General features: G+C 49.1%; 1 protein-coding gene across 2 annotated transcripts; it reads left to right on the top strand.

Moving 5' to 3' along the window:
- Positions 1 to 1858: 1858 nt before the first annotated feature.
- On the top strand, positions 1859 to 23828 carry Nme9 (NME/NM23 family member 9). 2 transcript variants are annotated; one of them, XM_041677468.1, is made up of 12 exons: positions 1859 to 1901; positions 2213 to 2312; positions 4532 to 4589; positions 8247 to 8350; positions 10385 to 10456; positions 12671 to 12787; positions 14107 to 14188; positions 17352 to 17437; positions 17758 to 17850; positions 18738 to 18892; positions 20109 to 20245; positions 23639 to 23828. In XM_041677468.1, the coding sequence occupies exons 2-12, from the start codon at positions 2280 to 2282 to the stop codon at positions 23686 to 23688; spliced, it is 987 nt and encodes a 328-aa protein (XP_041533402.1). In that variant the 5' UTR covers positions 1859 to 1901; positions 2213 to 2279; the 3' UTR covers positions 23689 to 23828. The 2 variants fall into 2 exon arrangements, with proteins under 2 accessions (XP_041533402.1, XP_041533403.1); XM_041677469.1 differs by lacking the exons at positions 1859 to 1901; positions 17758 to 17850 and having other exon boundaries at positions 2194 to 2312.
- Positions 23829 to 25015: the final 1187 nt, after the last annotated feature.

The raw sequence follows: 25015 nt of genomic DNA, 5'->3' as shown, positions 1-25015 counted from the left end.
AGGACACAGCCTGAGCGGTGAGATTCGGACTGCAGGGCCATGAGTTGGCAGATGGTAGTTAAAACATCAGTAGGTTCAGGGGCAGTCACCAAGCCGATAGGAAAACAACAAAATATGGCATACAATTTTGATAAATTGTAGTTCGCCAAGCTATGGTGTTTCCATATGTAATAATCCCAGCACCATGGAGAATCAATCACAAGTTAAGGCCAGCCTGAGTCAAACAATGAAAGAATAGTGCTACCCACCTCTTCCAATTTGACGGAGGAAAACCAAACAAATATCTCCACGAGGGTGCAAGGGATGTAGGTGGGACGGCCGCTGTGGTCTCTCCTGGAGCTCCCGGCCAGCACCTGTGGAAGAGGACATGTCTCCACAGCAACACTGGTGTCAGTGTCCAGAGACACCAAGACGTCAGCTTTTCCACAACATTCCTGGATGGCAAGAATTATATTCCTCATTAAAAACGAGAAACTGAGGCTGAAGGAGGAGGCACCTTTTCCAGGCTTGGGGGCGCGGGGGGGGGGGGGGGGGGTGAGAGGGGGCGGGAAGCAGATGTGGGATTCAGCCAAATCAGTCTGACTGAGAAGCTTTCAGTTCTGCTTTTGTGGTTCTATTTCCTTATCGTTTAAAATGAAAAAAAAAAACTGGAAGATGTCACACGGCCCAATTTAGTGGATGATTTGTTTCACACAGTTCCAGCGACTTGGTGGGGGGGGGGGGGGGGCTGTTGAGTGGAGATGTGCCTGCTAATTTGGGTCTCTTAAGAGTTTCCTTTGAGCAAGCCACCACCTTGTGGCAAAGAGCATGACTTGCAGGAGAAGTTAATCTCTCGGGCCAAAAGATCCCATTGGCCACAGTTTGACATCTTTGCATTAAAACAAAGCGAAATAATAAGCACATTCCTTAGCATAAGTTTAATTAAGATGTATGTTTTCCAGAGATTTGCTTTTGGACAAAACAATCTCATTAATATTATCAAACACAAAAAGGCCAAGTTCCAGGGGCTGGAGAGATAGTTTAGTGATTAAGAGCATTGGCTGCTCTTCCAGAGGACCCAGGGCTCAATTCCAGCACTCACATGGTGGCTCAAACCCATCTGTAACTCCAGTTCCAGATCTGGCAATCTGGCGCCCTCTTCTGACCTCGTTCTCCTCCCATTCCCCCACCCCACTCCCAAGTCCTTCAAACAATGGTATAAAAAACAAGCCCTAAGTGATGCATTCGGAGGAGGCTAGAGGTTCAAACAGTACACTTAGATCCTTATTTTTAGGTTTATTTGTTTTATGTGTGTGTTTCCTGGGTACATGCTGCGGTGCCAGGAGAACGAGGAGGAAGTCAGAAGAGGCTTAGGATCCCCCTGGAATTAGAGCTACAGGCCACCTTGTGGGTGCTGGGAATCGAACGTAGATCCTCTGAGAGACCGACACGTGATCTTAACCTGTGAGTCACCTCTTCAACCGCATTCCGCCATCTCTGTCTTTTAATGATTTAAGTCAGACTTTTGATATGCTTGGATTAATACCCACTGTTTGAACCTGTTGGGCACATGTGAACTTGACTTCCATAGTTAACTTTGAATTCACAATTATTTGTAGACTTAAAGACTCATATTCCTGAAAAGCCATCTCCCACGTGGCCCTCCTTTAAGGATATCAAGGCTGGATGAAAAGCTAGCTGTACATAAACTCTGGCAGGCTAGTAGGAAGAAGGAAGGAATTGAGCACGGAAGGGTGGGATCTTTTTACCTTAGCAACTCGAGTACCTGATATTCTCTCCAGCCAATGAGAGCTCCCCACTGGCAGTGGTAAACTGGGTGCTGGGTTGCCAGGACGACCATTGCAAAGACGCTGCCGAGTGAAGTTGGATACTTCCTGTCCTCATCCGGACCCCGATATCTGGTATCTAGACCGTCAACAAAGGCTGTTTCCCAGTAGTTCATGGGGACTTATAGGGACTACGGGACCCTCTTTCTCGTTTCGAATTCCTTAGTGGACGCTCTGCTGCCTGCGGACGCCCCGGTTTCCCTAGTGAAGGGGCTTTGCAGACACTCCCCACACCTGCACGCCTCTAAAAACAGCCTGGCGATTCCCTGGGCTCCGGGAGAGGGAGGGAAGGTGAGGGTGCGTCCGTCTGCGTCTCTGTGTATTTTGTATCAGTTCATTGATTTCCCTTCTCTTTAAAAGAGTCTCTGGGTTTGCTGGTTTGACAGGTTGTGGAGCAGCTGTCGCGCTTACCACCCATTTCCCAGGATCAGAGTTTTGTGTCTTTGCAGAGCCATGGGCAGCAAGAAGAAGGAAATTGCCTTACAGGTAAGCCTCTAGGGGCGCTAGCTCCCGTCTCTTGGTCAGAGAAGGTTGTGTGGGTGTGGGGTGCAGAATAAAGACGACTTTCTACTTGCTAGCAGTATGCTACAGTGTTCTGGAACTCGAGTACCCTATCCTTCTGCGTTAATGTAGAAATGAATATCTGGAGCACCTAGTAAAGGCAACCTTATGTATATAAATATATCTCCGACCGAGGCAGAAGTTCTTAATGGGACTTTGCAACCATAAGACTCAAATGGGTGTTAACATAAAACCACAAATCCGAGAGAAGAGAAACAGCCTAATTCCCCAATCTTATTTCTGCTGAACAATAATTACAGGATACACACACACACACACACACACACACATATCCTGTGCACATATATACATACGCATGCATATGTGTATGTATGTGTGTGTGAGAGAGAGATTCTTTGGATTTGGGCATGCATCTGTGAACTCTGTGGTGACCAGTTTCCTGGCACTGTTTTGTTTAAACAGCATGGCTTGAGATGTGTTGTGTGAATAACATGTGTTTTGTAGACACGTTTTCTTCATTTGCACAGGGGACAAGCCAGCTCTCTCCTCCTTCTCCTTTCCTTCTCCACACCCTCCAGCCTCATTGTTTTTTGAGACAGGGTCCCTCTATGTAGCTCACCTGTGAAGTGAGGTTGTGTGAAGACCCCATGAAGCGTTGGCATCCTAGGACTCCAGAGTGGGGATCTTCTGTGGTCGATTCTTAGGGCCTGGTTCTTCCCTTATTGCTGTGCGAACCATTTCCTCGACCTCTCTGAGCCCTGTGTGGATGCAGGCCACCATTCCGCACTTTTGATATAGGTGCTAAGGACTCACAGTTAGATCTTCATATTTTCACTGTGAGCATTTTACTGAGCCATCACCCCAGCTCCCTGGTCAGTGTTCAGAGATGTTGGAATGTCAGATTGACAGTTTACTTTCAGGTAACTAAAAAGTACCCCCAAAATATTCTTTATACCATATTTACCTTTAAGAAAAAAAGAATTATTTATGAAAACTCTGTCCGTATGTACACCTGCATGCCAGAGAGGGCATCAGATCCCAGTCCAGGTGGTTTTGAGCCACCATGTGGTTGCTGGGAATTGAACCCAGCATCTCTAGAAGAGCAGCTGGTGCTGTTAACTGCTGAGCCATCTCTGCAGCTCCTATGCCGTACTTTTAAGTACATGTTACTTTTTGTAATTTTTGAAAATGTTTTAAAATGAAGATGTGTTTTGATTATATTTTGAAAGAGTGGAGGGGGTAATAATATTAATTTCCCTTGTATTTCATACCTAACATATTCCAGAACTCCTTATAAGTATGAAAAATGTGAATGGAAGACAACAAACTAATAATTCCTGACACTGAGTGAACATAAGCCACAAAGGGAAGCGAGTGTGGCACCGCTTGTGTGCAGGTTAGCAACACGGGACAAATAACATGCAGCTTTCTTAATGCCTGAAAATGGCACACGTTGTTTTTAGGTCAGTTTTTTTTCCTGGAGTATAAGGGGAGAGGGAAGAAAAAAAGGAGAGGGTGAAGAAAAGACAGAATTGCATTGGGGACACTGCAGAGAAGGAGCTGTACCCAGCTTTGTCTTTTGGACCGCCAACCAGCTCCAAGATTATGACAGTTTTGAATGTTCAGCCTAGCTTAGGCCCTTTCTGGTTAGCTCTTTCAACCTAAATTAACCTGCTTCTCCTTATCCATCATTTGCCCCAGGAGATGTTACCTTTCTTACTTCTGTATATCATACTTTCACTGCTTCTTTATGACTGGCTGGTGTCTGCCTGGCTTCTTGCCCCGAATGTGTCCTTTGTTCTCTCCTTTTTCTCTCCTTCTTTTCCTCTGGAGCCTAGATTTCACCTCCTATTTATTCTTTCTGCCCACCAGCCCTGCACATCCTTTTTCTGCCTAGCTATTGACCATTCAGCCCTTTATTAGACCAACCAGGTACCTTAGGCAGGAAGAAGAAACAGATACAACACATCTTAACATAATTAAACACACATCGTTAAACAAATGCAGCATAAACAAATGTACCACATCTTTACACTGTTAAAGTAACATTCTGCAGGAGAAACAAAGGTGTTACCATCTTGGCCTGGTAACAACCATATTCTCCAACAGAGAGCAACGGGGAAAACGAAGTGGCTTCCCACCTCTGCCCTTACTGACGCTGCTTTTGATCCTTCTGGCTGCAGGTCAACATCAACACCCAGGAGCTTTGGGAGGAAATGCTCGGCTCCAAAGGACTGACTGGTGATTCAAAATGAAACCATGTCCCCTGATCCATTCCTTTGGAAATCATTCAGTAATACATGTGAAGAAGGGGTTACGATGAGTGGTATTTTCTTTTAAGCCTCTGTCTCAATCCCCAGTACTATGTAAGCCAGGTATGGTGGCACACACCTGTAATCCCAGCATTTGGGAGCTGGACACAGAATGATCAGAGTTCAAGATTCATGGCAAGTATGAGGCTAGCTTGGGCTACCTGTGGCTGTTTCAGAATGTACAAACAAACAGAAAAAGAGCCAGGCCACTTCTTTGTGTCTGCGTGCACAGTAGCCCTGCCTTATCTACGGTTCTACTCTCCTCTGGTCCAGTTACCTGCATCCTACCATAGTCCCATGGAAAAATTCCAAAATATAAGTTCATAATTTTAAAATTCCACACTGTTCTGAGAAGTGCTAAGATTTCATGTGCTCCCATCTGGGACACCAGTTCTTTGGTCCATTGTATCCACATGGTGTCTACTCGTTGTTCATTGTCCTCTTAGAAGCCAGTTATCATACGGTCTCTGTCCCCAAGGGCTTGTATCAGCTTTGTCCTATCCAGCTTCTGTTCTCTATTGCTACAAATATTCTCTGTCATGCTGGCCCCCTGGACCGGGTTCTTTCTGCCCTCCTGTTTCCGAAGCTGTTTATAACATACCCACTCTGAGGCTTAATATTAACTCCACACTCTTTGGCCTATTAGCTCAGGCTTCTTATAGTGGCTGGCTGGCGGCGACCTGATTCTGCCTACTCTCTATGTCTCTATTCGGATTTCCCATCTGGCTTTACTCTGCTAAGCCATTGGCCAAAACAGCTTTACTCATCAATCAATAAAAGCAACACATATACATTGAACCACGGTGCCTTGGAACATATCCCCTGAGGAAGAGAGGTTCTGTTGTATTTCATTTCGTTGGACATCAGTGAATTCAGTCCAGTAAATGAGGCAGTACTGTCAGGTGAGAGGGTTCTCTTGGTGTAGAGCTGATTGCTGTGCTCAGCTTGGTGGCCAGTCACAGGAAGTTTTAATGACCTGAGGCACAAAAGGAGAATGTTTTGGAAGGAAAATGACGTATCGCAGAGATTTGGAAATAACCAGGGACTGCACAACCATTGTCCACACCTATCTTCTTTGTATCAGCTACCCATTGCTGGGTAACAGTTTACCCACACAACAGCGTCTTAAACACGTATTGCCCTCCAGCAGGTCAGGATTATGTCCAATCCAGCTGGGTACCTCTGGTCCCAGACGCTCTCCCAGGGCTCAGCTTGCATGTCACAGATGGGTTTTCACTTTGGAGCAGACTCGCTTCCAAGCTCGACATGGCTGCTGGTGGCCCAGGCTCACTCAGTGGTAGTCAGCAGGGTTCATGTCCTCACTGGCTGTTGGCCAGAGACAATTTCTGGCCATCGGTTTCTGCATGAGGCTACTCACGTCATGGTAACTTGCTTCCTCCAGAGTTGGGGCACTAAGGGGACACAGCGGCAAGTTGGCCTTTCGTCAACTTAATCTTAAAAGTCATATCCATACTTTTTTGTGCTTATTAGAAACCTACCATGAGACCCAACGCACTCTCAAGGGCTGGAGCTGACAGAATGGTGTACGCACTAGGAGGCTGGAGTCTTTGAAGTGCCCACCTCCCCAGCCATTACTCCTTCCTCTTCTCTAGGTATCTCTGCATTCTGTTACTCTCAGCTCTATAACGCCTCTGTTTATCTCCATAACCGTTCAGCATTCCAGAATGTTCCCTCTCTCAAAAACTCCACATCTTTCCAGCCCCTTTCTTTACTATTTCCCGAGATGTGTCCTAAACTGAGACATCTTTCCTGAGCACACCATGGGTTTTCCCGCATCTTCGTTTTCTCCATATTCTTCTACCCCGAGGACAGCCACAGTTCTCACTCCAGGGCCCAGCTCAAAAGTAGCCTGCCTCTGTGAAATCTTTGCTGATCTCCACTCTCCTCCTCATGGGAGCCCCTAGGGCTCTGTCAGGTTCCCCACCACACTTCCAGTTTGCCATCCCCTGTCTGTCATTCTAACACAGCACTATTAGCTTTTCCATCGGGCATCTGGAGCAGATTTGTCCAAGCCTGGGGCCAAATGGATATTGAACAATGCTAGACCCATTGATCCAGGCTGTGTGGGTGTGAGTGTTGGCACACTCACAGTTGGGGAGATTATGAAGCCTTTTTGATGGTGCCAAGGCTTAACTGTTGTACCCATGTTTCTGGTCAGGGCAGCTAAATGCAGCCTCAGGGTGAAACAAAACATTACTTTTTTTTTTTTTAACCAACAATGAAAGAACTAGCATTCCACAATCTTTTGGAAATTCTGCCATGTGCTGGCTGCCCTGCTAAGCTCTCATATGACCATGGCTAACATTTCCTGAGCACTGACTATGCCAGACCTACTCTCGGTAGTTTGATGGTGGAAGGCTCCTCTCACTGGGCAGGTTAGAGGAACACACACACACACACACACACACACGGCCGGGGTTAGTGGGTGAGAGAGAGAGAGAATCCATCTTTCTGGCACCGTAGAAACTTGTTTCTAAAGCCATCCACACAGGAAACCTCATCTACTGCTGCCCTTCCTCATCCGCCTTCAGATTCATACAGAATTAGGCATCTTCCAAGCATTCTCTGTTTGCTTTCCGTCTGTCAGAGCGAAATCTTTGTGCTCCTCTCTAGTGTTCCCACCCTCTGCCCCTACACTCTTGTGAACACCACCTCTCTCAGAGCCAAGGAGGAGAGAGGATGAGGTGCTTGTAGAAGGTGTCAATGAGACAGAAGCTGGTGGAAGCTGACCTTGGAGGCATCGGTACAGACACTGCGGAGACTCCACTTTGGGCCCCATTTCTTTTCCTTTGGAACTTGATCTTGCCTTCCTCAGTAGAGCTGTTTACCGTATCCTCAGTCTTCAGAGACATTTTCCTTACTTCAGCCAAGTGCAGTTTTCCCTATGGTGTGTTGGAAACCAAATATCTGTCAGTTATCAAAGTCTTGTTCTCAAAGAAGCCCCGAGCCTTGCTCTTAGAATAGACGCCAAAGAGGCTCAAGCCCCCTTTCCCTCCAGGCATCCCGGTGTCTTTTTTATCTCTATTCCTAGATTTTCTAATTGATAATGGAAATTCAGGTTTTCCATCATTGGACGAGAGTCAGCTGCATGCTGCCTGTCAGTCACCTGTAGTGACCTCCTACTTTTGGGGTAATTTGTGTTCCCTTCCGATGTCCACTGAGTAACACTCTGGCCCATGCCTGATTCCCCCAAGACAAAGGGATCACCTTAAAACATGTTTCTACCTCTATCCTTACTCACTCGGTCTCTTCCTACCTTCCCATTTAAGACAGGCTCATGTGTAAAACAAACTCGTGTGTAGTTGAGGATGACCTTGAATATCTCCTCTTCCTTCCCCCACCTCCCAAGTGTTGCAATCACAGTTGTGAGCCACCACACCAAGCTACTTTAGAAATATTTCAGATCCAGAATGCCACGTTGGAGTGAGGGATGGTTGTCAGTCCCAGTCTGCTAAGTAGACGTCTGTCCTGCAAGCACATCCACTACAGGGGTGGAGGTGCGAAAGCAGACTGTCTGCAAGGACGTGGCTGTCTGCGGAACATCATCTCTCCTTGGTTCCTGCAGTTGTGGACGTCTACCAGGGCTGGTGTGGCCCCTGCAAACCTGTGGTTAGTCTCTTCCAGAAGATGAGGATCGAGGCTGGTTTGGACCTTCTCCATTTTGCTTTGGTAAGATTCCTTCTTAGCAAGAAGTCACACAACAGTGTAATCCAATTAAACATGGACAAAGCAAGGAGCAAGAAGCACAAGTCGCCTTTTTCAAATAGAAAGGCACCAGCTGTCACTGTGTCCTTTGTCCTGTAGCTGCCACTGTGTCCTGTAGCTGTCCCTGTGTCCTGTAGCTGTCCCTGTGTGCTGTAGCTGTCCCTGTGTGCTGTAGCTGTCCCTGTGTGCTGTAGCTGTCACTGTGTCCTGTAGCTATCACTGTGTGCTGTAGCTGTCCCTGTGTCCTGTAGCTGTCCCTGTGTCCTGTAGCTGTCCCTGTGTGCTGTAGCTGTCCCTGTGTCCTGTAGCTGTCCCTGTGTCCTGTAGCTGTCCCTGTGTCCTGTGGTTGTCACTGTGTGCTGTAGCTGTCACTGTGTCCTGTAGCTGCCACTGTGTCCTGTAGCTGTCCCTGTGTCCTGTAGCTATCACTGTGTGCTGTAGCTGTCACTGTGTCCTGTAGCTGTCACTGTGTGCTGTAGCTGTCACTGTGTCCTGTAGCTGTCACTGTGTGCTGTAGCTGTCCCTGTGTCCTGTAGCTGTCCCTGTGTCCTGTAGCTGTCACTGTGTCCTGTAGCTGCCACTGTGTCCTGTAGCTGTCCCTGTGTCCTGTAGCTATCACTGTGTGCTGTAGCTGTCACTGTGTCCTGTAGCTGTCACTGTGTGCTGTAGCTGTCCCTGTGTCCTGTAGCTGTCCCTGTGTCCTGTAGCTGTCCCTGTGTCCTGTAGCTGTCCCTGTGTCCTGTAGCGTCACTGTGTCCTGTAACTGTCACTGTGTGCTGTAGCTGTCACTGTGTCCTGTAGCTGTCCCTGTGTCCTGTAGCTGTCACTGTGTCCTGTAGCTGCCACTGTGTCCTGTAGCTGTCCCTGTGTCCTGTAGCTGTCACTGTGTGCTGTAGCTGTCACTGTGTCCTGTAGCTGTCACTGTGTCCTGTAGCTGCCACTGTGTCCTGTAGCTGTCCCTGTGTCCTGTAGCTATCACTGTGTCCTGTAGCTGTCACTGTGTCCTGTAGCTGTCACTGTGTGCTGTAGCTGTCACTGTGTGCTGTAGCTGTCACTGTGTCCTGTAGCTGTCCCTGTGTCCTGTAGCTGTCCCTGTGTCCTGTAGCGTCACTGTGTCCTGTAGCTGTCACTGTGTGCTGTAGCTGTCACTGTGTCCTGTAGCTGTCCCTGTGTCCTGTAGCTGTCACTGTGTGCTGTAGCTGTCACTGTGTCCTGTAGCTGTCACTGTGTGCTGTAGCTGTCACTGTGTGCTGTAGCTGTCACTGTGTCCTGTAGCTGTCCCTGTGTCCTGTGATTGTCACTGTGTCCTGTGCCTGTCACTGTGTCCTGTAGCTGTCACTGTGTCCTGTAGTCTATGTAGACATAAAGGCATCAACCTCACCACAAAGTTATATGCAGGGAAGAAGCACATGTCACTAAGATGCATCTGTGTATCCGTCTTGGCTAGTGAGCACTGTTGGACAAAATGTCACTTTCAGAGTCCAGCGTGTCAAGACTTTTATCCTCGATGTCGTAAAGGGGCTCTTTTAGCAAATGTTTGCTTAAAGCACAGAAACAGGAATTCCATAGAGGTGTGAAAGAGACCCTGCTGACCCGCTGCACAGTGTTGCCTTGCCAGGTCCGCAGACACTAAAGACAACAGGAGACAATGGGTCTTCCTTACACTCATTTCTCAGAAGGTCAGACTCCAAGGGCCATAGGTGGTCAGGGGATGCCTGAGGACCTTCAGACCTGTCACTGCCAGTGACAGCCATAGGAGGATGTCAGATGGTGGGGCTCCCTGGACCAGTCGAGTAGATAGGTGGGGGAGTCAGAGAAGCTTATCTCCTTCCCACTGGACTCCTCAAGGTAATGTCACTGACATAACTAACTGCCACAAGTACGTTGACAAGTCAGTGAGTTGGGCTTCATTCGGGAGGTGGATCAGGAGGGCATGGCGTTGCTGTGACTCCGCACTGGCTGCACCTAGGGGACCTGCTGACAGCTTGCTTTCTTCAGGCAGAGGCAGACTGTCTCGATGTTCTGGAAAAATACCGAGGGAAGTCCGAGCCAACATTTCTGTTCTATGCAGTAAGTATCTTTGCAGGAGCTGAATTGTTATAGTGACTTTTATTGTTTTATTAATAAATAAAGCTCAGGGGTCAGATATTAGGGTATAAACCTGATAGATCCACAGAGTGAGGGAGAAAAAGATCAGCTGCACGCCTCTCCACCTTCCCAGGTCAAAAAGACCCGAGAATCTTTCTAAGCCCCTCCTTATTCCTCTTTGTGTCTCTCTATCTTCATGTGGTTGGCCAGAAAAATTCTATGGTTTATTCCCAGTCAGCTGAATGTGGACTCTACCCTGTGAATCAAGGCTTAACTCCATTGGAGTTCTCGGAGCAACAATATAAATAAATCACCCACAACAGTTTGTTGAATACAAATCTGGTGTTCAGATAGATGTATCAGTTCTCGGGAGCCACCGTGAAGCCTCAGCCATGCTAAGGGGTGATGCTGTCCCTGACACAACCTCTAGACGGATTCACTAAGTCCATGCAGAACTTCCCTGAGACGTGGGCATGCACAGCTGTGTTCATCTTGCCTGCGGACCCTGTGCTGCAGGAGACGAATGACACAGCTCAATGGTGGCCTCTGGTGGCTGGACAGCCTTCTTAGGGGACTGTGCATGGCAAAGCACACACATCCTGGAGTGCACACAGTCAGACACGCTCCTCTCAGAGCAGTTTTGAGAATTCCTTCTTTTAGAGGAAATGAGAAGCTATAGAGAAGCTGTGGATCTGCCTTGATACCTACAGTGTGAAGTGAAAGAAAAGGCGAGGGAGTCTCCCGGGAACCCAAAGGTTCTGTAGTGACAAGTGACGTGGTTGTCTTTGGATGTGCCAGCCCAATGCCCCTTAGAACCTACTGTTGCATCCCTGGCTTTCCAGGTTGAGGCTCCCTGCCAGACTCAGGAGGCAACTGGTGGATAGGCCGACACAGACTCAGCCCTGCCCCCTCATGGTAGTCAGGGAAACCAGGGTCTGCTCTGCTAGGTCTCCTGGCAACCAGTCTGGGTTGCTCAGTTCAGTTGTTAGCCTTGGCACCTTGAGTGGTTCATATTAGGGACTTCTTTTAATTATGTGTTACATTTCTATTTATTGGTGTGTGTGCATGCGAATGTGTTTGCACGCGTGTGTGTTTGCACGCATGTGTGTGCACGTGCGTGTGTGTGTGGCACATGCACGCACACATACACGCACATGCCACGGCACTCACGTGAAGGTCAGATGACAGTTGGTTCTCTCCTTCCACCATGTGGGTCCTGGATGTTGAACTCAGTTCAGTGTCCTCAGCGGGGGAAGCATCTTTACCTGCTGAGCCATCTTCCTAGCCCCATGTTAGAAACTTAGGCTAAAATGTCACTTGCTGTATGTCTTTTGGTAGTGAGACCCAGCTTCTGCATGGCTGGGGTTGTGGGGAGAAAGAACCACTCAGTGGGAAGGAGATGGCCACGCCCACTCAGCCACCCTGGCCATTAGAGCTGTCACAGAACACTGTCCTTACTGAAGTTATTAGATCGGTTGGGCCAATGGTGGTTAAAACATAATTCACAACCATCTGTGGGGATCCAGGCCACAATCTCCAACTCATGGTGGCCCGCCAGGGGATGGAGAGAAATGGAAGCAGGGTCGTCTTACAGGAACTGCTCCTCAGATCTGTGTCTCAGTGACATACGTGGAGAAAATGAAAGCGGGAAACTCAGGCCCACCCTAAGCGTGAGCACTACGAAGTCCTCCCTGACTGCCGCAGCCAGGCCTGGGAAGTCACGCTTCCACTTCCGTGTGTGTGTGTTTGGAGCGACCACTCTCCTGTGCTTCCACCGAGACAGGTCTTCTGTCTCTCTCAAATTAGTGCTGGTATTCTTTGCCTCAGTCTGAGTGCTTGGTATACAGTAAGTACTCAATAAATGTCTGTCAATGAGCTACATGCAAGTCACATTTAGTACACAATTTTCTGTGGCTTGTTCCTCCCTTAACTAACTGCCAGTTGCCCCGAAGGAATCTTCGACACATGGGGGTCAGGGAGGAGTAGAGATCAGAGAGAAATTGTTTAAGAAACAGGGGCCAAATTGAGGGCCTCATAGTGGGATGGGTTCCAGGAAGGGGCTAGAGGAGTGAGGGTGGAGGACATGGGCCTGGGGTTGGCGAACTTTGACCTTAGGCATAGCTTTTACCGTCCTTGTCTCCTGACATGAGTGACCAGCCATGAAGAGGGTTTCACATGGTCTGTCCCACCTTCCAGGGAGGAGAGCTGGTGGCTGTGGTGAAGGGGGCCAATGCTCCCCTGCTTCGGAAGACCATCTTACACCAGCTGGAGGTGGAGAAGAAGGTTCTAGCTGAAGGCAGGGAATGGAATGTGGTAAGCGGAGGTCACTTGTCCGACTGGCAGGCTCACAAGTGGCCTCACATGGTCCCCTCCCCCACGAGGAAGCCTTCATGTCCCACACTGGGCCTGTCCTTCACCCAGGCCTTGAGAAAATACACGATCTGAAGTTTCCGCCTTTCCAGAGACCCTGGACCTTCTCTCATCCGTTTCCCTTTCCCTCGCAACTAAACTCTTAGTCATGGCTGCAGGGAGGAGACAAGCTTGCAGAGCTGAGTAGTAATGCAGCCCACCACACCACACTCGAGACAGTCGATTCTTAAATGGAAGAGTTCATTTTGGTTCCCAGCTTAGACTTTGGTTCATAGTCAGTTGGGTCTGTGGATTCTGAGCCAGTGTGGAGGCGGTGTGAGGCGAAGGCTGGTCCTCTCAGGGAGGCTGGAAAGGATAGCCTCCTCTCCCAATCTCCTTCAAGTACACTCCCCTACTGACCTTATGGTTCCACCTCTTTAGGGTCCACCATCTTGCCAAACCAAAGACCATGAGTTTAATGTGTGGGCTTTGGGGGAACACCGAAACTACAGCAAATGAACGGAGGCATCTCCCCCCAGCCTCATGCTGATATCTCTCCTGGAGACCCCCACGCTCGAATCCCTAAATGATTTAGCTGTGAGCACACAGGTCATTTCCTTAATTCAGAAACCTAGCTGTCATTGCGGGGGGACACGGGGTCAGCATAACTTGCGGCTTTGAGAAACAATTTCTAATATGAGACAGACCGCATCATCTTCACCGAGAGGAGGCAATCTTTAAACAATCCATACGCCATAGGTTGACGGAGGGGTTTCCAGGCACCGTGTGCACTTGCTGGGAGAACACTGTTGGGTGTTCACGCTCAAGCTTTCATGCTAAAGTTCCAGAGAGCGCGGTCCCTTTTCTAGAATACACAGACCCAGGCCGTACTTCCATGTTTCTAAAGATACTAGTCTTGCTTCCCTGAGAAGGAAGACCACACCCTCAGTTTTCACGAGCTGCCTCTGGGGAAATGGTGTGGCCCTTTATTTCTCTGCACCGGGTGGCTCGTCCCTTGTGTCTGAATACCAGCTGCCATTCTTTATTGTTTCCTGGTCTCTCCTTGTGCTTGGTTAAGAGGCAAACTCCAAAGGCTCAAGACCAGCAAGGGTTCCCCCATCATCCAGCCACTAGAAAGGCCCTCATTACCCAGACCCTGATGAACCTTGTCCTCCTCCCCAAGGCTGACCTCTGCATTTTGATACTGTTTCTTTAGATGTTGAAAGTCTTCCTAACGATTTTCATTGGCTAAATCCTTTCTCTTCATGACTCCTTTATCCTAGGTTACTGATGAGGCTCTTTCTGGTGCAGCCAAGTGTCCTCCCCGAGAAAAGGATGGCGGTGAAGATGCTGGCATAGGCCTAGGTGAGTGCAGAGCCGAAGAGCAAGGTGGGTTCTGATTTGATGTGCACCTTCAACAAGTGAGTCACCAGGCTACTGGGCATCTCAGCTCCGGGAAGCTGGCCATGAGCATTTTGTCTTCAGTACTTAGCTTCAAACAAATGGGATCTCCCTTCGGCGCTTTGGTGCCATCACGAGTCCATTTGACAGCTGTCTGATGAGACTCAAATATAACTTCACTGGCAATCCTTGGATATCGGGAAATGGTCTTCCTAGAAACTTCAGTCATGACGAAGAAGAAGAGCAATAAATTCTGTCTGATCTGGGGAGTTCAAATTTCACTTTCTGCCTCTCTGAAACGTCACAAGCCCTCCCCTCTCCACAGGCTTTCTTCCTCTGCTCACAGCCCCACCCCCTCTCTTCCTCTTTCTCTAGCTATACAGGTTTTATATGCACCGCCTTGTGGCTCTTACAGAGCCTTCCTAGAAAAGTAGCCTGGCTGTGTGTGAGGATCAGAGAGTTAGACAGGTTGCTGCTGGGAAGATGTCTTGTGTGAGAGCCAAGATGCCAGGGAACCGGAACTGGATGCCAGGGAACCAGGACGGGGTGCCAGGGAACTGGGACTGGATGACAAGGGACCAGAAAGGGATGCCAGGGAACAGAGACTGTTGATAGGGTGCTAAAGAACCGGTAAGGGGTGCCAGGGAACCAGGACAGGGTGCCAGGCAACCAGGATGGGATGCCAGAGAACCGGGACGCGGTGCCAGGGAACAGGGACTGGGGATAGGTACCAGAGAACCGGTACTGGGTGCGCCAGGGAACCGGGACTGGGGGCAGGGTGCCAGGGAACCGGGACGGGGTGCCAGGGAGACAGGACTGGATGCAGTTATTAGTAGGAAGCTTTGAAGTCATCATCACATGAGATTCATGGCTGTTTCCCCCGGATGCACAGTGAGGACTGTTGAGATTGGATCCCGACAAAGCAAGAGGCGTGGCTAGCAAAGCCAGGACGGCATGGAAAGACAACCTGTGAATTGGCGCTCACAGGAAATATCTCTTCTGTGTTAGGGCCTCTTCCCCGTTCTGCTATATCCTCCTCAGTCAAGCCTCTGTCCCAGAACACCACCTGAAACTCCCTCTCCCTCAGCCTCTCTTCCCTCGGCTAAGATTTGTGAACTTTGTCCACTTCTTGGGGCCACCCCTCAGCTTCACCCCTGCTGATGCTCTGTGGCCAGGCTCTGGACCCACTGTTCCTGAAAGGGCACTCCTGAGAGACACAGTGACCTTCCTGCTGCCAAAGGACACAGTCTTTTCCTGCGAAGAATGTTGATATTCATGGTGTTCCCCTTCAATGCCCTCGCCACCACCGTGTGTGTGTGTGTGTGTGTGTGTGTGTGTGTGTGTGTGTGTGTGTGGTGTGTGTGTGGTGTGTGGGGGGGGTTATCTGGAGATGGAACCTAGGCCCTCATGCATGCTAGGCCAGTCCCTCTGAGCCACAGCTCAAGTCCCTACCCTCTGGCTTCTGAGATAACATCTCTCTATTTCTCTGGCCTTTTCACTGGACTTTCCCTTGGAGCTGAAGCTAGAAGAGACCTACAAGGGCCTCATCTCTTCTCCCTCTATGCTTTAGGGATCTCATGAGCCCACCAATTCATCACAGAATCAATCCTAAGAGTGCTTTAATATCAAGTGTTTGCAGTCGATCAGAAATGGGAACCACAGAAAGATGAACAGGTGGTTGCTTATGGTGACGTATACTGTGCAATTCAGCATTTCTGTCGCCATGTGAAATACCTGGGAATAATCATCTTATACAGCACGGTGTCTATTTTGGCTCAGAGTTTTGGAGCTTTCAGTGAATAATAACTGGTCCTGATGCTTTGGGGCCCATGGTAAAGCAGCACAGGGCAGGAGCATTTGCGGGGAGCAGGTATCTCACCATGAGGAGGCAAACGAGGGGAAGGAGCTGGTCTGGCCACCTGTCAATAGGTCACATCTTTCAAAGGTTTAACCACTTCCTAACAGGGCCACAGGCTGGGAACCAAGCCTTTAGCTTCTGGACCCTTAGGAGGCATTTATCCAATGGATAGAATAGACCTATTTAGTACAGGCTTCACAGAGAGTCCCTGTAGATACAGCTGGTTTTGCTTAATTATGCCACAACAGACACAAAAGTTGAGAAGCAGGAAATAGATTGTGGGAAATGCTGATTCTGTAGAAAATGCAGGTAACTTCCCAGGGCCAACTTCACGTAACCAGGAGCCCAATAGGGACGGGCTCTTGGACCAGACAAAGCTTTCCCTACAGTTTCCCAGAACTTGGACCTAAGTGGTCCCCGATCGTCAGGGTTGATCCCCAGAAGAGCCAAAATAAAGCTAAAGCCAAAAGGAAATAAGGAAGCTCAAGCCGATCCAGCCGACGTGAGACAGAGAGGTCTGAAGCTACAGTGTAGTAGCATGTGCTGGAGTGGAGAAGCGCAAAGTTCATGCAGGGCCTGGGATAACCATTTCTACCACATGACAAGGAAGGCAAAAAGCAGAAGGGGGCTGGAGAGAGGCTGGGTGGTTAAGAGCACTGGCTGCTCTTCCAGAGGACTCAGCTTTGATTCCCACATGGCAGCTAACCACTGTCTGAACTCCAGTTCCAGCAGATCCAGTGCCATCGTCTAGCCTCGGTGGGTATGGTATGCCCATGGTGCACAAACATACATGTAGCCAAAAGATCCATACATATAAAATAATTTTCCAGAAGCAGAAGAGTCCAGAGAGTGAGAAGAGAGCAAGGCAGACAGCAGTTAAATCTGAGACCCACAAGAAGGGGTGAGGAAGACATAAAGATGTCGCCTCTGCTCCAGTGCTCGCCCAGCTCCAGGCAACTTACTCAGTCATTCCAAGTTTCTGAACTGTCTTTTGGAAATGCCCATCCCTATGTGTCCTCAGACCGGAGTTCAGGGAGTCCAGACTCTGTCCCTCTGTGTCGGGCTGAGGTTCCTGGCTGTGGTCTGGTGTCAGATTGGTGCCATTTGCTAGAGTCTGAGGCTCAGCCTAGAGGCCAGAGGATTGAAGCCTCGAGTCTGGACCTGGTACTCAGTGCGATCGATGGAGCCTTGTACTAAAACAACACTGTTCCTGCAAATGGTCTCCTGAGAGCCTCAGCATCTGACAGCGCCTCCCCTACCCTGTTTCAGTGCCATCAGAGAAGAAGGCCTGTACATTAGGCATCATTAAGCCGGACGCAGTGGCCCACGGGAAGGCTGACGAGATCATCATGAAGGTAGGAGATGCAGGAGATTCCCCCATGGTGACTACACAGGGATGGGCAGCGGCCGCTGTATTGTGCTGAGGAAAGGAGGCTTCTGATGAGTCACCTCAAACTTTATCCCTGGTTAGGACGCTATTAGATCCAGGGACAGGTGCTGGGAGTGGGGCTAAGAACCTGCACTGCTTCTATTGTTGCCCATTTTTATTTTTTACCTTTCCATTAAGATCACTGTAAATGTGGGCATTACAGTCACATTTGCAGAATACACACATGCACGTACACACATACATATTTATGTGTATATATGTATATATTGTATGTATATTCTGCAGATCCAGGAAGCAGGATTTGACATCCTATCAAACGAAGAGAGAACCCTGACAGAGGCAGAAATGCAAGTGTTCTATCAACACAGAGCTGGGCAGGTCAGGTCATCTCCTCCTATTGGCCCAGCTCACTCTCTCTTTTCTCTTCCAGCACTATGCTGATAAGTTGATAGGAGCTGGGAGGGGAGCAAGAGGAAGAACAAGAATATGGATGGCAAGTGGGTGGGTAACAGATTTGCACTCAGAATATGGTTTGGAGCCTGTATGGCTCAAGTACAACGGCTCTAAGGGAAAATTTTGACTGTTAAGTAATGGAATAAAGACTTTTATTAGAAGGATGCTCCAGAACTCCCAGAATTCATAAACGGAAATGAAAAAGTTTAGCAAGAGGACTTGGAGAGAAGAGGAGCCAAGAAAGTTCTAGGGCCCACAGGAGTCACGGCAGTAGGCAAACCACTCGACGTTGCCAACTGCAGCTTTAGCCCACAAGCCTTTTCTGCTTGCTTCTGCTTCTGCTTTGCCTACTTGGGGAGTATGGTTGCCCACTCTTAGGCCATAGCACCACCTCCCAAGTCAGAGGTGTAATGGTTGCTAAGCATCCTGGTTGTGAAATGAGGAACGAATGAAATGGAGGAGAGATCTTCCCCAGAGGAAGCCCAGGATACTGTTGTTGAAGGAGAAAGGGCTGCAAAGCAGGGTGAGGGGAAGTCCCATCTGCACTGTACCTTTGGAGAGCCAACGCCTATATATTACATCCCCATGCGTACAATGCTTTTAGCATGCTTCTACCCAGCCGGCTCACCTTCCTGAGGCCTTGGGGTGTGGTTGGTCATCACCATTACAGCGGGCAGACATGGCTGTGTGTCCAGGGGTGTACAAGGCTGCTTACACCTCCCTTCCAGTCTGTGTGGAGTCCAGGCTCACTGGCCTCCTTCAGCTGTCAGTAATGCCTGCCCCAGGTCACTGTTCTTCTTCCCTGTGCCTAGGAGGCATTTGAGAAGCTAGTCCATCACATGTGCAGTGGACCCAGCCACCTCCTGATCCTCACCAAGACTGAGGGCACCGAGGATGTAGTCGCTGCTTGGCGAGACTTCCTGGGGCCTTGCGACCCCAATGTGGCCAGGAGGGAACACCCTGAAAGGTGACGCCAGCTGTAGTTCCTTCATCCACGTCAAGCTGACACTTCATTTGGTGTTGGGTTCAGAATTGTGGGTGATTGCCCTTTCTATATATCTGGGAAGACTTTGACATCTTCCTACCCTGACTGACTCTCCCAGCCTTTGCTGAATATCCCCACCAGGGGATGCCCCTTCCCCCTCTTCTAAAGGCTGCAGCTGAGTTTGGCTCAGTCATAGATCTCAGAGATCCAGACAAGCCTGCCAAGTCAAAGGCTGCAGGATGGCCTGTACTATAGATTCAATTCCCACGGTCATCTGGAGTCAGCTTCCCGTTCAGCACACCTACCTAAACCTGCTTAGAGCTTGCTCTGTGACTCAGTGAGTCACAGTGCCAAATCCATGGGTGCTGGCCTTGAGGTGACAGGCCCATTGAAGGCATAGGTCACAAACAATCCCACACCAGTTTGGAATTATGATTAATAGAATGGTTATTTATTTAAGGGGGAAAAACTTACAGATCACCGTCCCAGACAAAAACCCTCTGCACAATCAGGAAGGGAGCCTAGTCACCAGAAGCGGAGCCAGAAGCCAGAGCTGCTTTTTTAAAGGGAGAGAGACCACGCCCCAATGGGCTATCTCAGCGGCTATTGGCTGAAGGTGCGGAAGGAGCTCCCGCAACAGGCCACGACAGACAACAGGAAAGAACTTCACTAACAGCTAAAGCCCGAGAGCTGTCCCTTGCAGTCGTAAGGGGCAAGGGCATCTAACTGAGGCTAAGTAAAGCAGTGGGGGGCTCAGATCTTAGGTCACCACCTAATGGGCAAGTCCCTAAATTGGCTTCAGTTCCCTAGGCTGTAAAGTGGGGACATCCATGATCACAGAGGACACAGGCATGTAGAGCTGTGCTCAGCACATGGGTCCTACCCAGCACTATCAGTGTTAGAGTTCTTATCAAAGTTAGTCGTGACACACGGCACGGTGCAAGCCCTAGGCAGAGACCCAACAGTGGGAATTGTAGTCTCCCTCTGGGCAATGGTAAAAAAAAAAAAAAAAAAAAAGCCAGGTCCTGTGTGTAATGCCCCTGGCCAGCAGCTGCTGGCATGGTTGCTGTTCTTGGATTCTCCACAAAGAGCAAGCACCCTCATGCTGATTGGTAGCTGGTGGTCCTGTTACCAGAGAGCAAAGCATTTCTTTTCAAGTGAAGCAATTGTTTCTTTCCCATTGTACCCCTGCTCCCAGTCTCCGGGCTCAGTATGGCACAGAAATGCCCTTTAACGCTGTGCATGGAAGCCGGGACAGAGATGATGCCAACAGAGAGCTGGCCCTACTCTTCCCCAGCTTCAGGTTTTCAGATACAGACACGGAAGCCCCGCAGGGTAAGTTGTCACGGCAGATTTCTTTATTAAATCTGAGGTGAAAGCCATGTACGATTGTGCGTGTGTGAAACCGACAGCTTGCCTCCTAATTAGCAAATAAATCTGTTCTGAAGCCAAGGTCACCATGTAACTGGTGCCAGCGTTAAACCATCTGGTTTATTCATCAAGCATTAGGATTGCTACTTAATACCGTACTGGCCCTTTTTTCTGCTCATTGTGGAGTCCCCGTTCCACTGTGAAGACACTTTGCCTTTCTTTCTGCAAACCATGAGGAAAATCTCACAACTTTAAACAAAATTAAAAATGTATTTTTATAATTTCACATAAGCATGCTTTGTACACTGATCCCACCTCCCTCCCTCCCTCTCCTGCCCACCCTCACTCCCCAACAAATCTCTCTAGTGTTCATGTCTGTTTTGCATTATGATCCACCAAGATTAACCAGGGCCACCTGTTTGACCGTGGGTTTGAAGCTATCTGTTAGCAAATGCCTGGAGAACTCAGAGGGAGCACACCTCACTGAAGATGGTGATTCCCTCTCCCAGAGTCAGGAGTTTAGAGGCTGGCCTCAGGTGGGCCCCATGCAGGTAATGACAGCTGATAAGAGCCAATGATTACGACGGTTTTATGAGTTCAGGGAATGGTGGTTGGTGACCCTTCACCCTGCCTTCTCTTCCTTTTTTACAATGTTCACTGAGCTTTAGCAGGGTTTGGTACGGGACTTGCTTAGGGCTGGGCCCACATCTGTCCCTCATTTTCTGCATCCCAGGCAGCCGTGAGTCTTTATACACTACTGTCCTTTGTCAGGAGAGGCTTCTCTGAGCAAGGCTGGGTAACACCTTTGTCTATGAGTCTCAGCACTGGTATTCAGAAAGCAATTGCTCATAGTCGGTCAGGTTAACCCTGAGGAATGTTCCCCACATGGGCCTACTCCTCCCATACCTGGGTTGTTAGCTAGGCTACCAGGCACTGGTCCCTTCCTCTTGGAGGGTCTTGATCCCAGGCAGATGGCACTTGCTATTCTGTCAATGCTGCATACATGGGCATGCCTTGCTTTTCAAATGGTTTCTTCATACCGGAGAAAGTTAATCCTCTGCCCATCCTGCACCCGCACCTCCCTAATCTCCAGGCCTCCTTCCCTGCCTAAACCTTCCCACCCACACTACCTCCCCACTTTCTTTTCTAATTATGTTCTACTTTCTTTACCACACATCGCCCTGCTTCTTTGCTTGCACAGCCCATGTGATACAAATCATACAAATCACACTATGATCCTCGTGTGCACATGGCATTTGTCCATTTGGGTCTGGGTTATCTTATTTTTTTTCCAATTCCATTCATTTCCCTGCAAATTCATTTTTCTTTACTGCTGAGTAATATCACACTGTATCTGTACAAACCTTGATCATTCATCAGTTACTTCCATTTCCTGGCCCGTGAATAGGGCAGAATGAACAAGGCAGTTATCCCTGTCGTAGGACATAGAGTCCTTGGGGTATGTGCCCAGAGTGGGATGTTTTTGGGACCCTTCCAGATTGATTTCCAGAGTGGCTGCAGTAGTTCCCATCGACAGTGTTCCCCAACTCTGCACCAGCTCTGGTTCTTGGTGTTTGTGAGAAGTGCCTTTGTTGGCATGGGAGATGGTATCTTTTTTCTTTTTTTAAAGATTTACTTATTTATTTTGTGTACAGTGTTCTGCCTGCATATATGCCTTCAGGCCAGACGAGGGCAGCAGAAGAGGGCAGCAGATCTTATTTTAGATGGTTGTGAGCCACCATGTGGTTGCTGGGAATTGAACTCAGGACCTCTGAAAGTGTAGCCTGTGCTCCTAACCTCTGAGCCATTTCTCCAGCACGTGAGATGGTATCTTAAAGTGGTTTTAATCTGCACTTCCTTAATGTCCAAGGTTGCTGAACACCTTCAAAGTGTTTTAATAAAATGTTTCACCTCTAAAGTGAAAATTTAATAACTTACTTCAGACTTACTTCAAAGCCAGGTGTCTCTCTCTTGTCCCTGTGCCCTAACCCCTTCCCTGGTAGGCTTGCTGAGTAGCCAGGCTGCCATAGAAGGGTCCTTTCTGGAGCCTGCTATGGCCTTCTGCCCCTTAGCATTAGAGTGGACCAGTAAGGATCAGTATCTTTCCCTCCATGGGAAGCACTCAGAGGGCCCGGTCAAGATGGGCCCAGTCGTCATCTTCTACGGATCTGAGTGAGAAGCCAGAATCTTTGTGCACAGAACATTGATTCTGTAACTGGTGGAAGAATTGGGTCCGGTAGCATTGAGACTGCAATGAGGTGAAAGGGTAGGAAATGGAGAGTCCAGGGAAAACAAACAACCCAAGAATATAAAGGCTAGTTTCTTATGAGGAGGCAAGCTGGGCAGTGGCTCACACCTTTAGTCACAGTACACAGAGACAGGCAGATCTGTGTTCAAGGACAGTCTGGTCTATGAAGTGAGAAACTCTGTCTCAAAAAGAAAAAATGTGTACATTACCTATGTGTTTTGGTTTTATTTACCTAAATGTTTGGCGTGCTTATGGTCTCAAGATCTAAAGCTCATCATTCCAGGACAGGTGGGGTGGATGTGAGGAACATGCTGAGTGTACCCGTTTAGGGATTCAGGAAACCCTGGGGAGTGTGGCTCTGGGGCTGGGGATAGGAGACCCAAGTTCACACAAGCAGCACTGTTCTTCAGTTTTCTCACTTCATGGGCAGTCCTGCCAGGGCAGCTCCCTTCAGAGGCATGGTGGAGGCACGAAGGTGTAACTCAGGGTCAACAAGGGCAGGTGCAGGTGAACTGGCGGGACACAACTTGACTAGGATACTGTGGAGCACTGGAGATTTGGGATCTGACATTTTGGCCTCAGCTGATAGAGCAGGGCCGGGGGAGGGGGGTGATTCTAGAAGGGTCTGAGCCCAGATCACACTTGGCTTCTGTGAAGTAGCCTCACGGAGGAGCAGGCACTGACCTTTGCTCAGCGCTCTCCCGGCTACAGGCTCTGCAGACAGATCCTGGCCCCACTACTCACCAGCTCAACAGCATCTGGAAAGTTACTTACCAGGGCTGGGCCCTAGACTTCCTGTGTGAACTGGAGACAATGATAGACCCATTAGACCTCACACTAATAATACAGATCACCATCTTCCTCACAAAGCTGCTGAGAAGATGAAGGCAGACAGGATGTAAAGGTCTAGTGACTGACCTACCTCAACGATTCATTTTTAACTCTGTATCCACCCTCCTAACACAACCATTAGGACCCCTTGGCTATTAGGCCTGGAGACACACTCCAGCTCTGTTTTTTTGGGGGGTGGGGTGGAGGGTGAGAAGGGCAGAAGTCCGGGCCATGGCTGTTTCAAGAGTATTACAGAACAATGTCACCCCCTCCCCCAGGTGCTGAGGCTCAGAGCAGCGAGCCCCATGGAGGCCCTTTGTATCTCTGAGTGTATCTGAGAACTGGGACACTACTGCTTGCTGCCAGGGTCAAGGTCACAAGGTCACATGAGGAGCCCTCGGAATGTTCATGTTTGCACAGGACCTTCAGAGGAAGATTTCAGAGCACCAATATGTTCTGGTTCAGTCCTATTTTGTAGACACCAAGAATAACTGTATACGCTTCCCTGCCTTATTAAACAGTCTACAGAACATACCCTGCCTCCTTCTAGTTACTGCACTCACTCCACCGAGGACACTGGATCTCCCCAACACTAAATCTACTGCTTTGAGCCTAGCTTGGTACCTTAAAAAAACAGATATTTGTGTGGGGGGGTGTGAGTGTAGATGTGTACATGTGGGCGTGGGCACAGGTCAGAGGACAACTTGAGGAATTCAACGGTCTCCTCCCACCTTAAAGGTCCTGAGTATCTAAAGGTCATCAGGCACGGCAGCAGGTACTCTTACTTGCTGAGTATCTAAAGTCATCAGGCACGGCAGCAGGTACCCTTACTTGCTGAGTATCTAAAGGTCATCAGGCACGGCAGCAGGTACCCTTACTTGCTGAGTATCTAAAGGTCATCAGGCACGGCAGCAGGTACCCTTACTTGCTGAGTATCTAAAGTCATCAGGCACGGCAGCAGGTACCCTTACTTGCTGAGTATCTAAAGTCATCAGGCACGGCAGCAGGTACCCTTACTTGCTGAGTATCTAAAGTCATCAGGCACGGCAGCAGGTACCCTTATTTGCTGGGTCGTCTCAGCAGGCACGGCAGCAGGTACCCTTATTTGCTGGGTCATCTCAGCAGGCCCAGTTTAGTAACCTGAGACTTGGAATCAGCTGTTGTTGACGGCGATGACACTGCCACACACTGCCACAGAACAGGTATGAACAGGCTTCGGTACTGCCCATGCTACCTCTTAAGTCACGAGGCAGCCACTACCACTGCAGTTCACACTACGGCCTGCTCCTAACATAGCGCTGTTACACAGGGAACGGGGCTAATCTATTATTTCCTCCATTTCTTTGGCTTCTGACTGGGCTAAAGTCCAGTTTTAAGCCCTAACCATGTGCTCCCGTGGGGCCAGGCAGCCTTCGGTTTTCACTAAATTGTTGCCTCAGCTGCCCCTTCCTCTGAGGGATGCGAGAGTTTAGTAAAAAGTAACTCAGGTGTTACCACACATGCACACCCACCCGCGACCACCTTGTTCGTGCGCTATTTCTGCGCTGGCCAAGCCCATGCACACTCTACTCTGAGGGAAGGCTATGCTCTTCCATACCATGAGGAAAACACCAGCACTCTCTTTTGCTGGTGAGAAGTTCACCCCTGTGACTCAG

The sequence above is a fragment of the Microtus oregoni genome, unplaced genomic scaffold (genome assembly GCF_018167655.1).
Source record: "Microtus oregoni isolate MIOR12 unplaced genomic scaffold, Mior012 000028F_ref0000031, whole genome shotgun sequence".
NCBI lineage: Eukaryota > Metazoa > Chordata > Mammalia > Rodentia > Cricetidae > Microtus > Microtus oregoni.
This window is presented reverse-complemented; position numbering and strand designations above follow the sequence as displayed.

Bases quoted from the DNA above. Each gene is read 5' to 3' on its own strand.
- Nme9 (XM_041677468.1), top strand. From the start codon at position 2,280: ATGGGCAGCAAGAAGAAGGAAATTGCCTTACAG. The intron at 2,313-4,531 runs GTAAGCCTCTAG...TTCTGGCTGCAG, and splicing joins AGAAGGAAATTGCCTTACAG to GTCAACATCAACACCCAGGA. The intron at 20,246-23,638 runs GTAAGTTGTCAC...CCCCTCCCCCAG, and splicing joins AGACACGGAAGCCCCGCAGG to GTGCTGAGGCTCAGAGCAGC.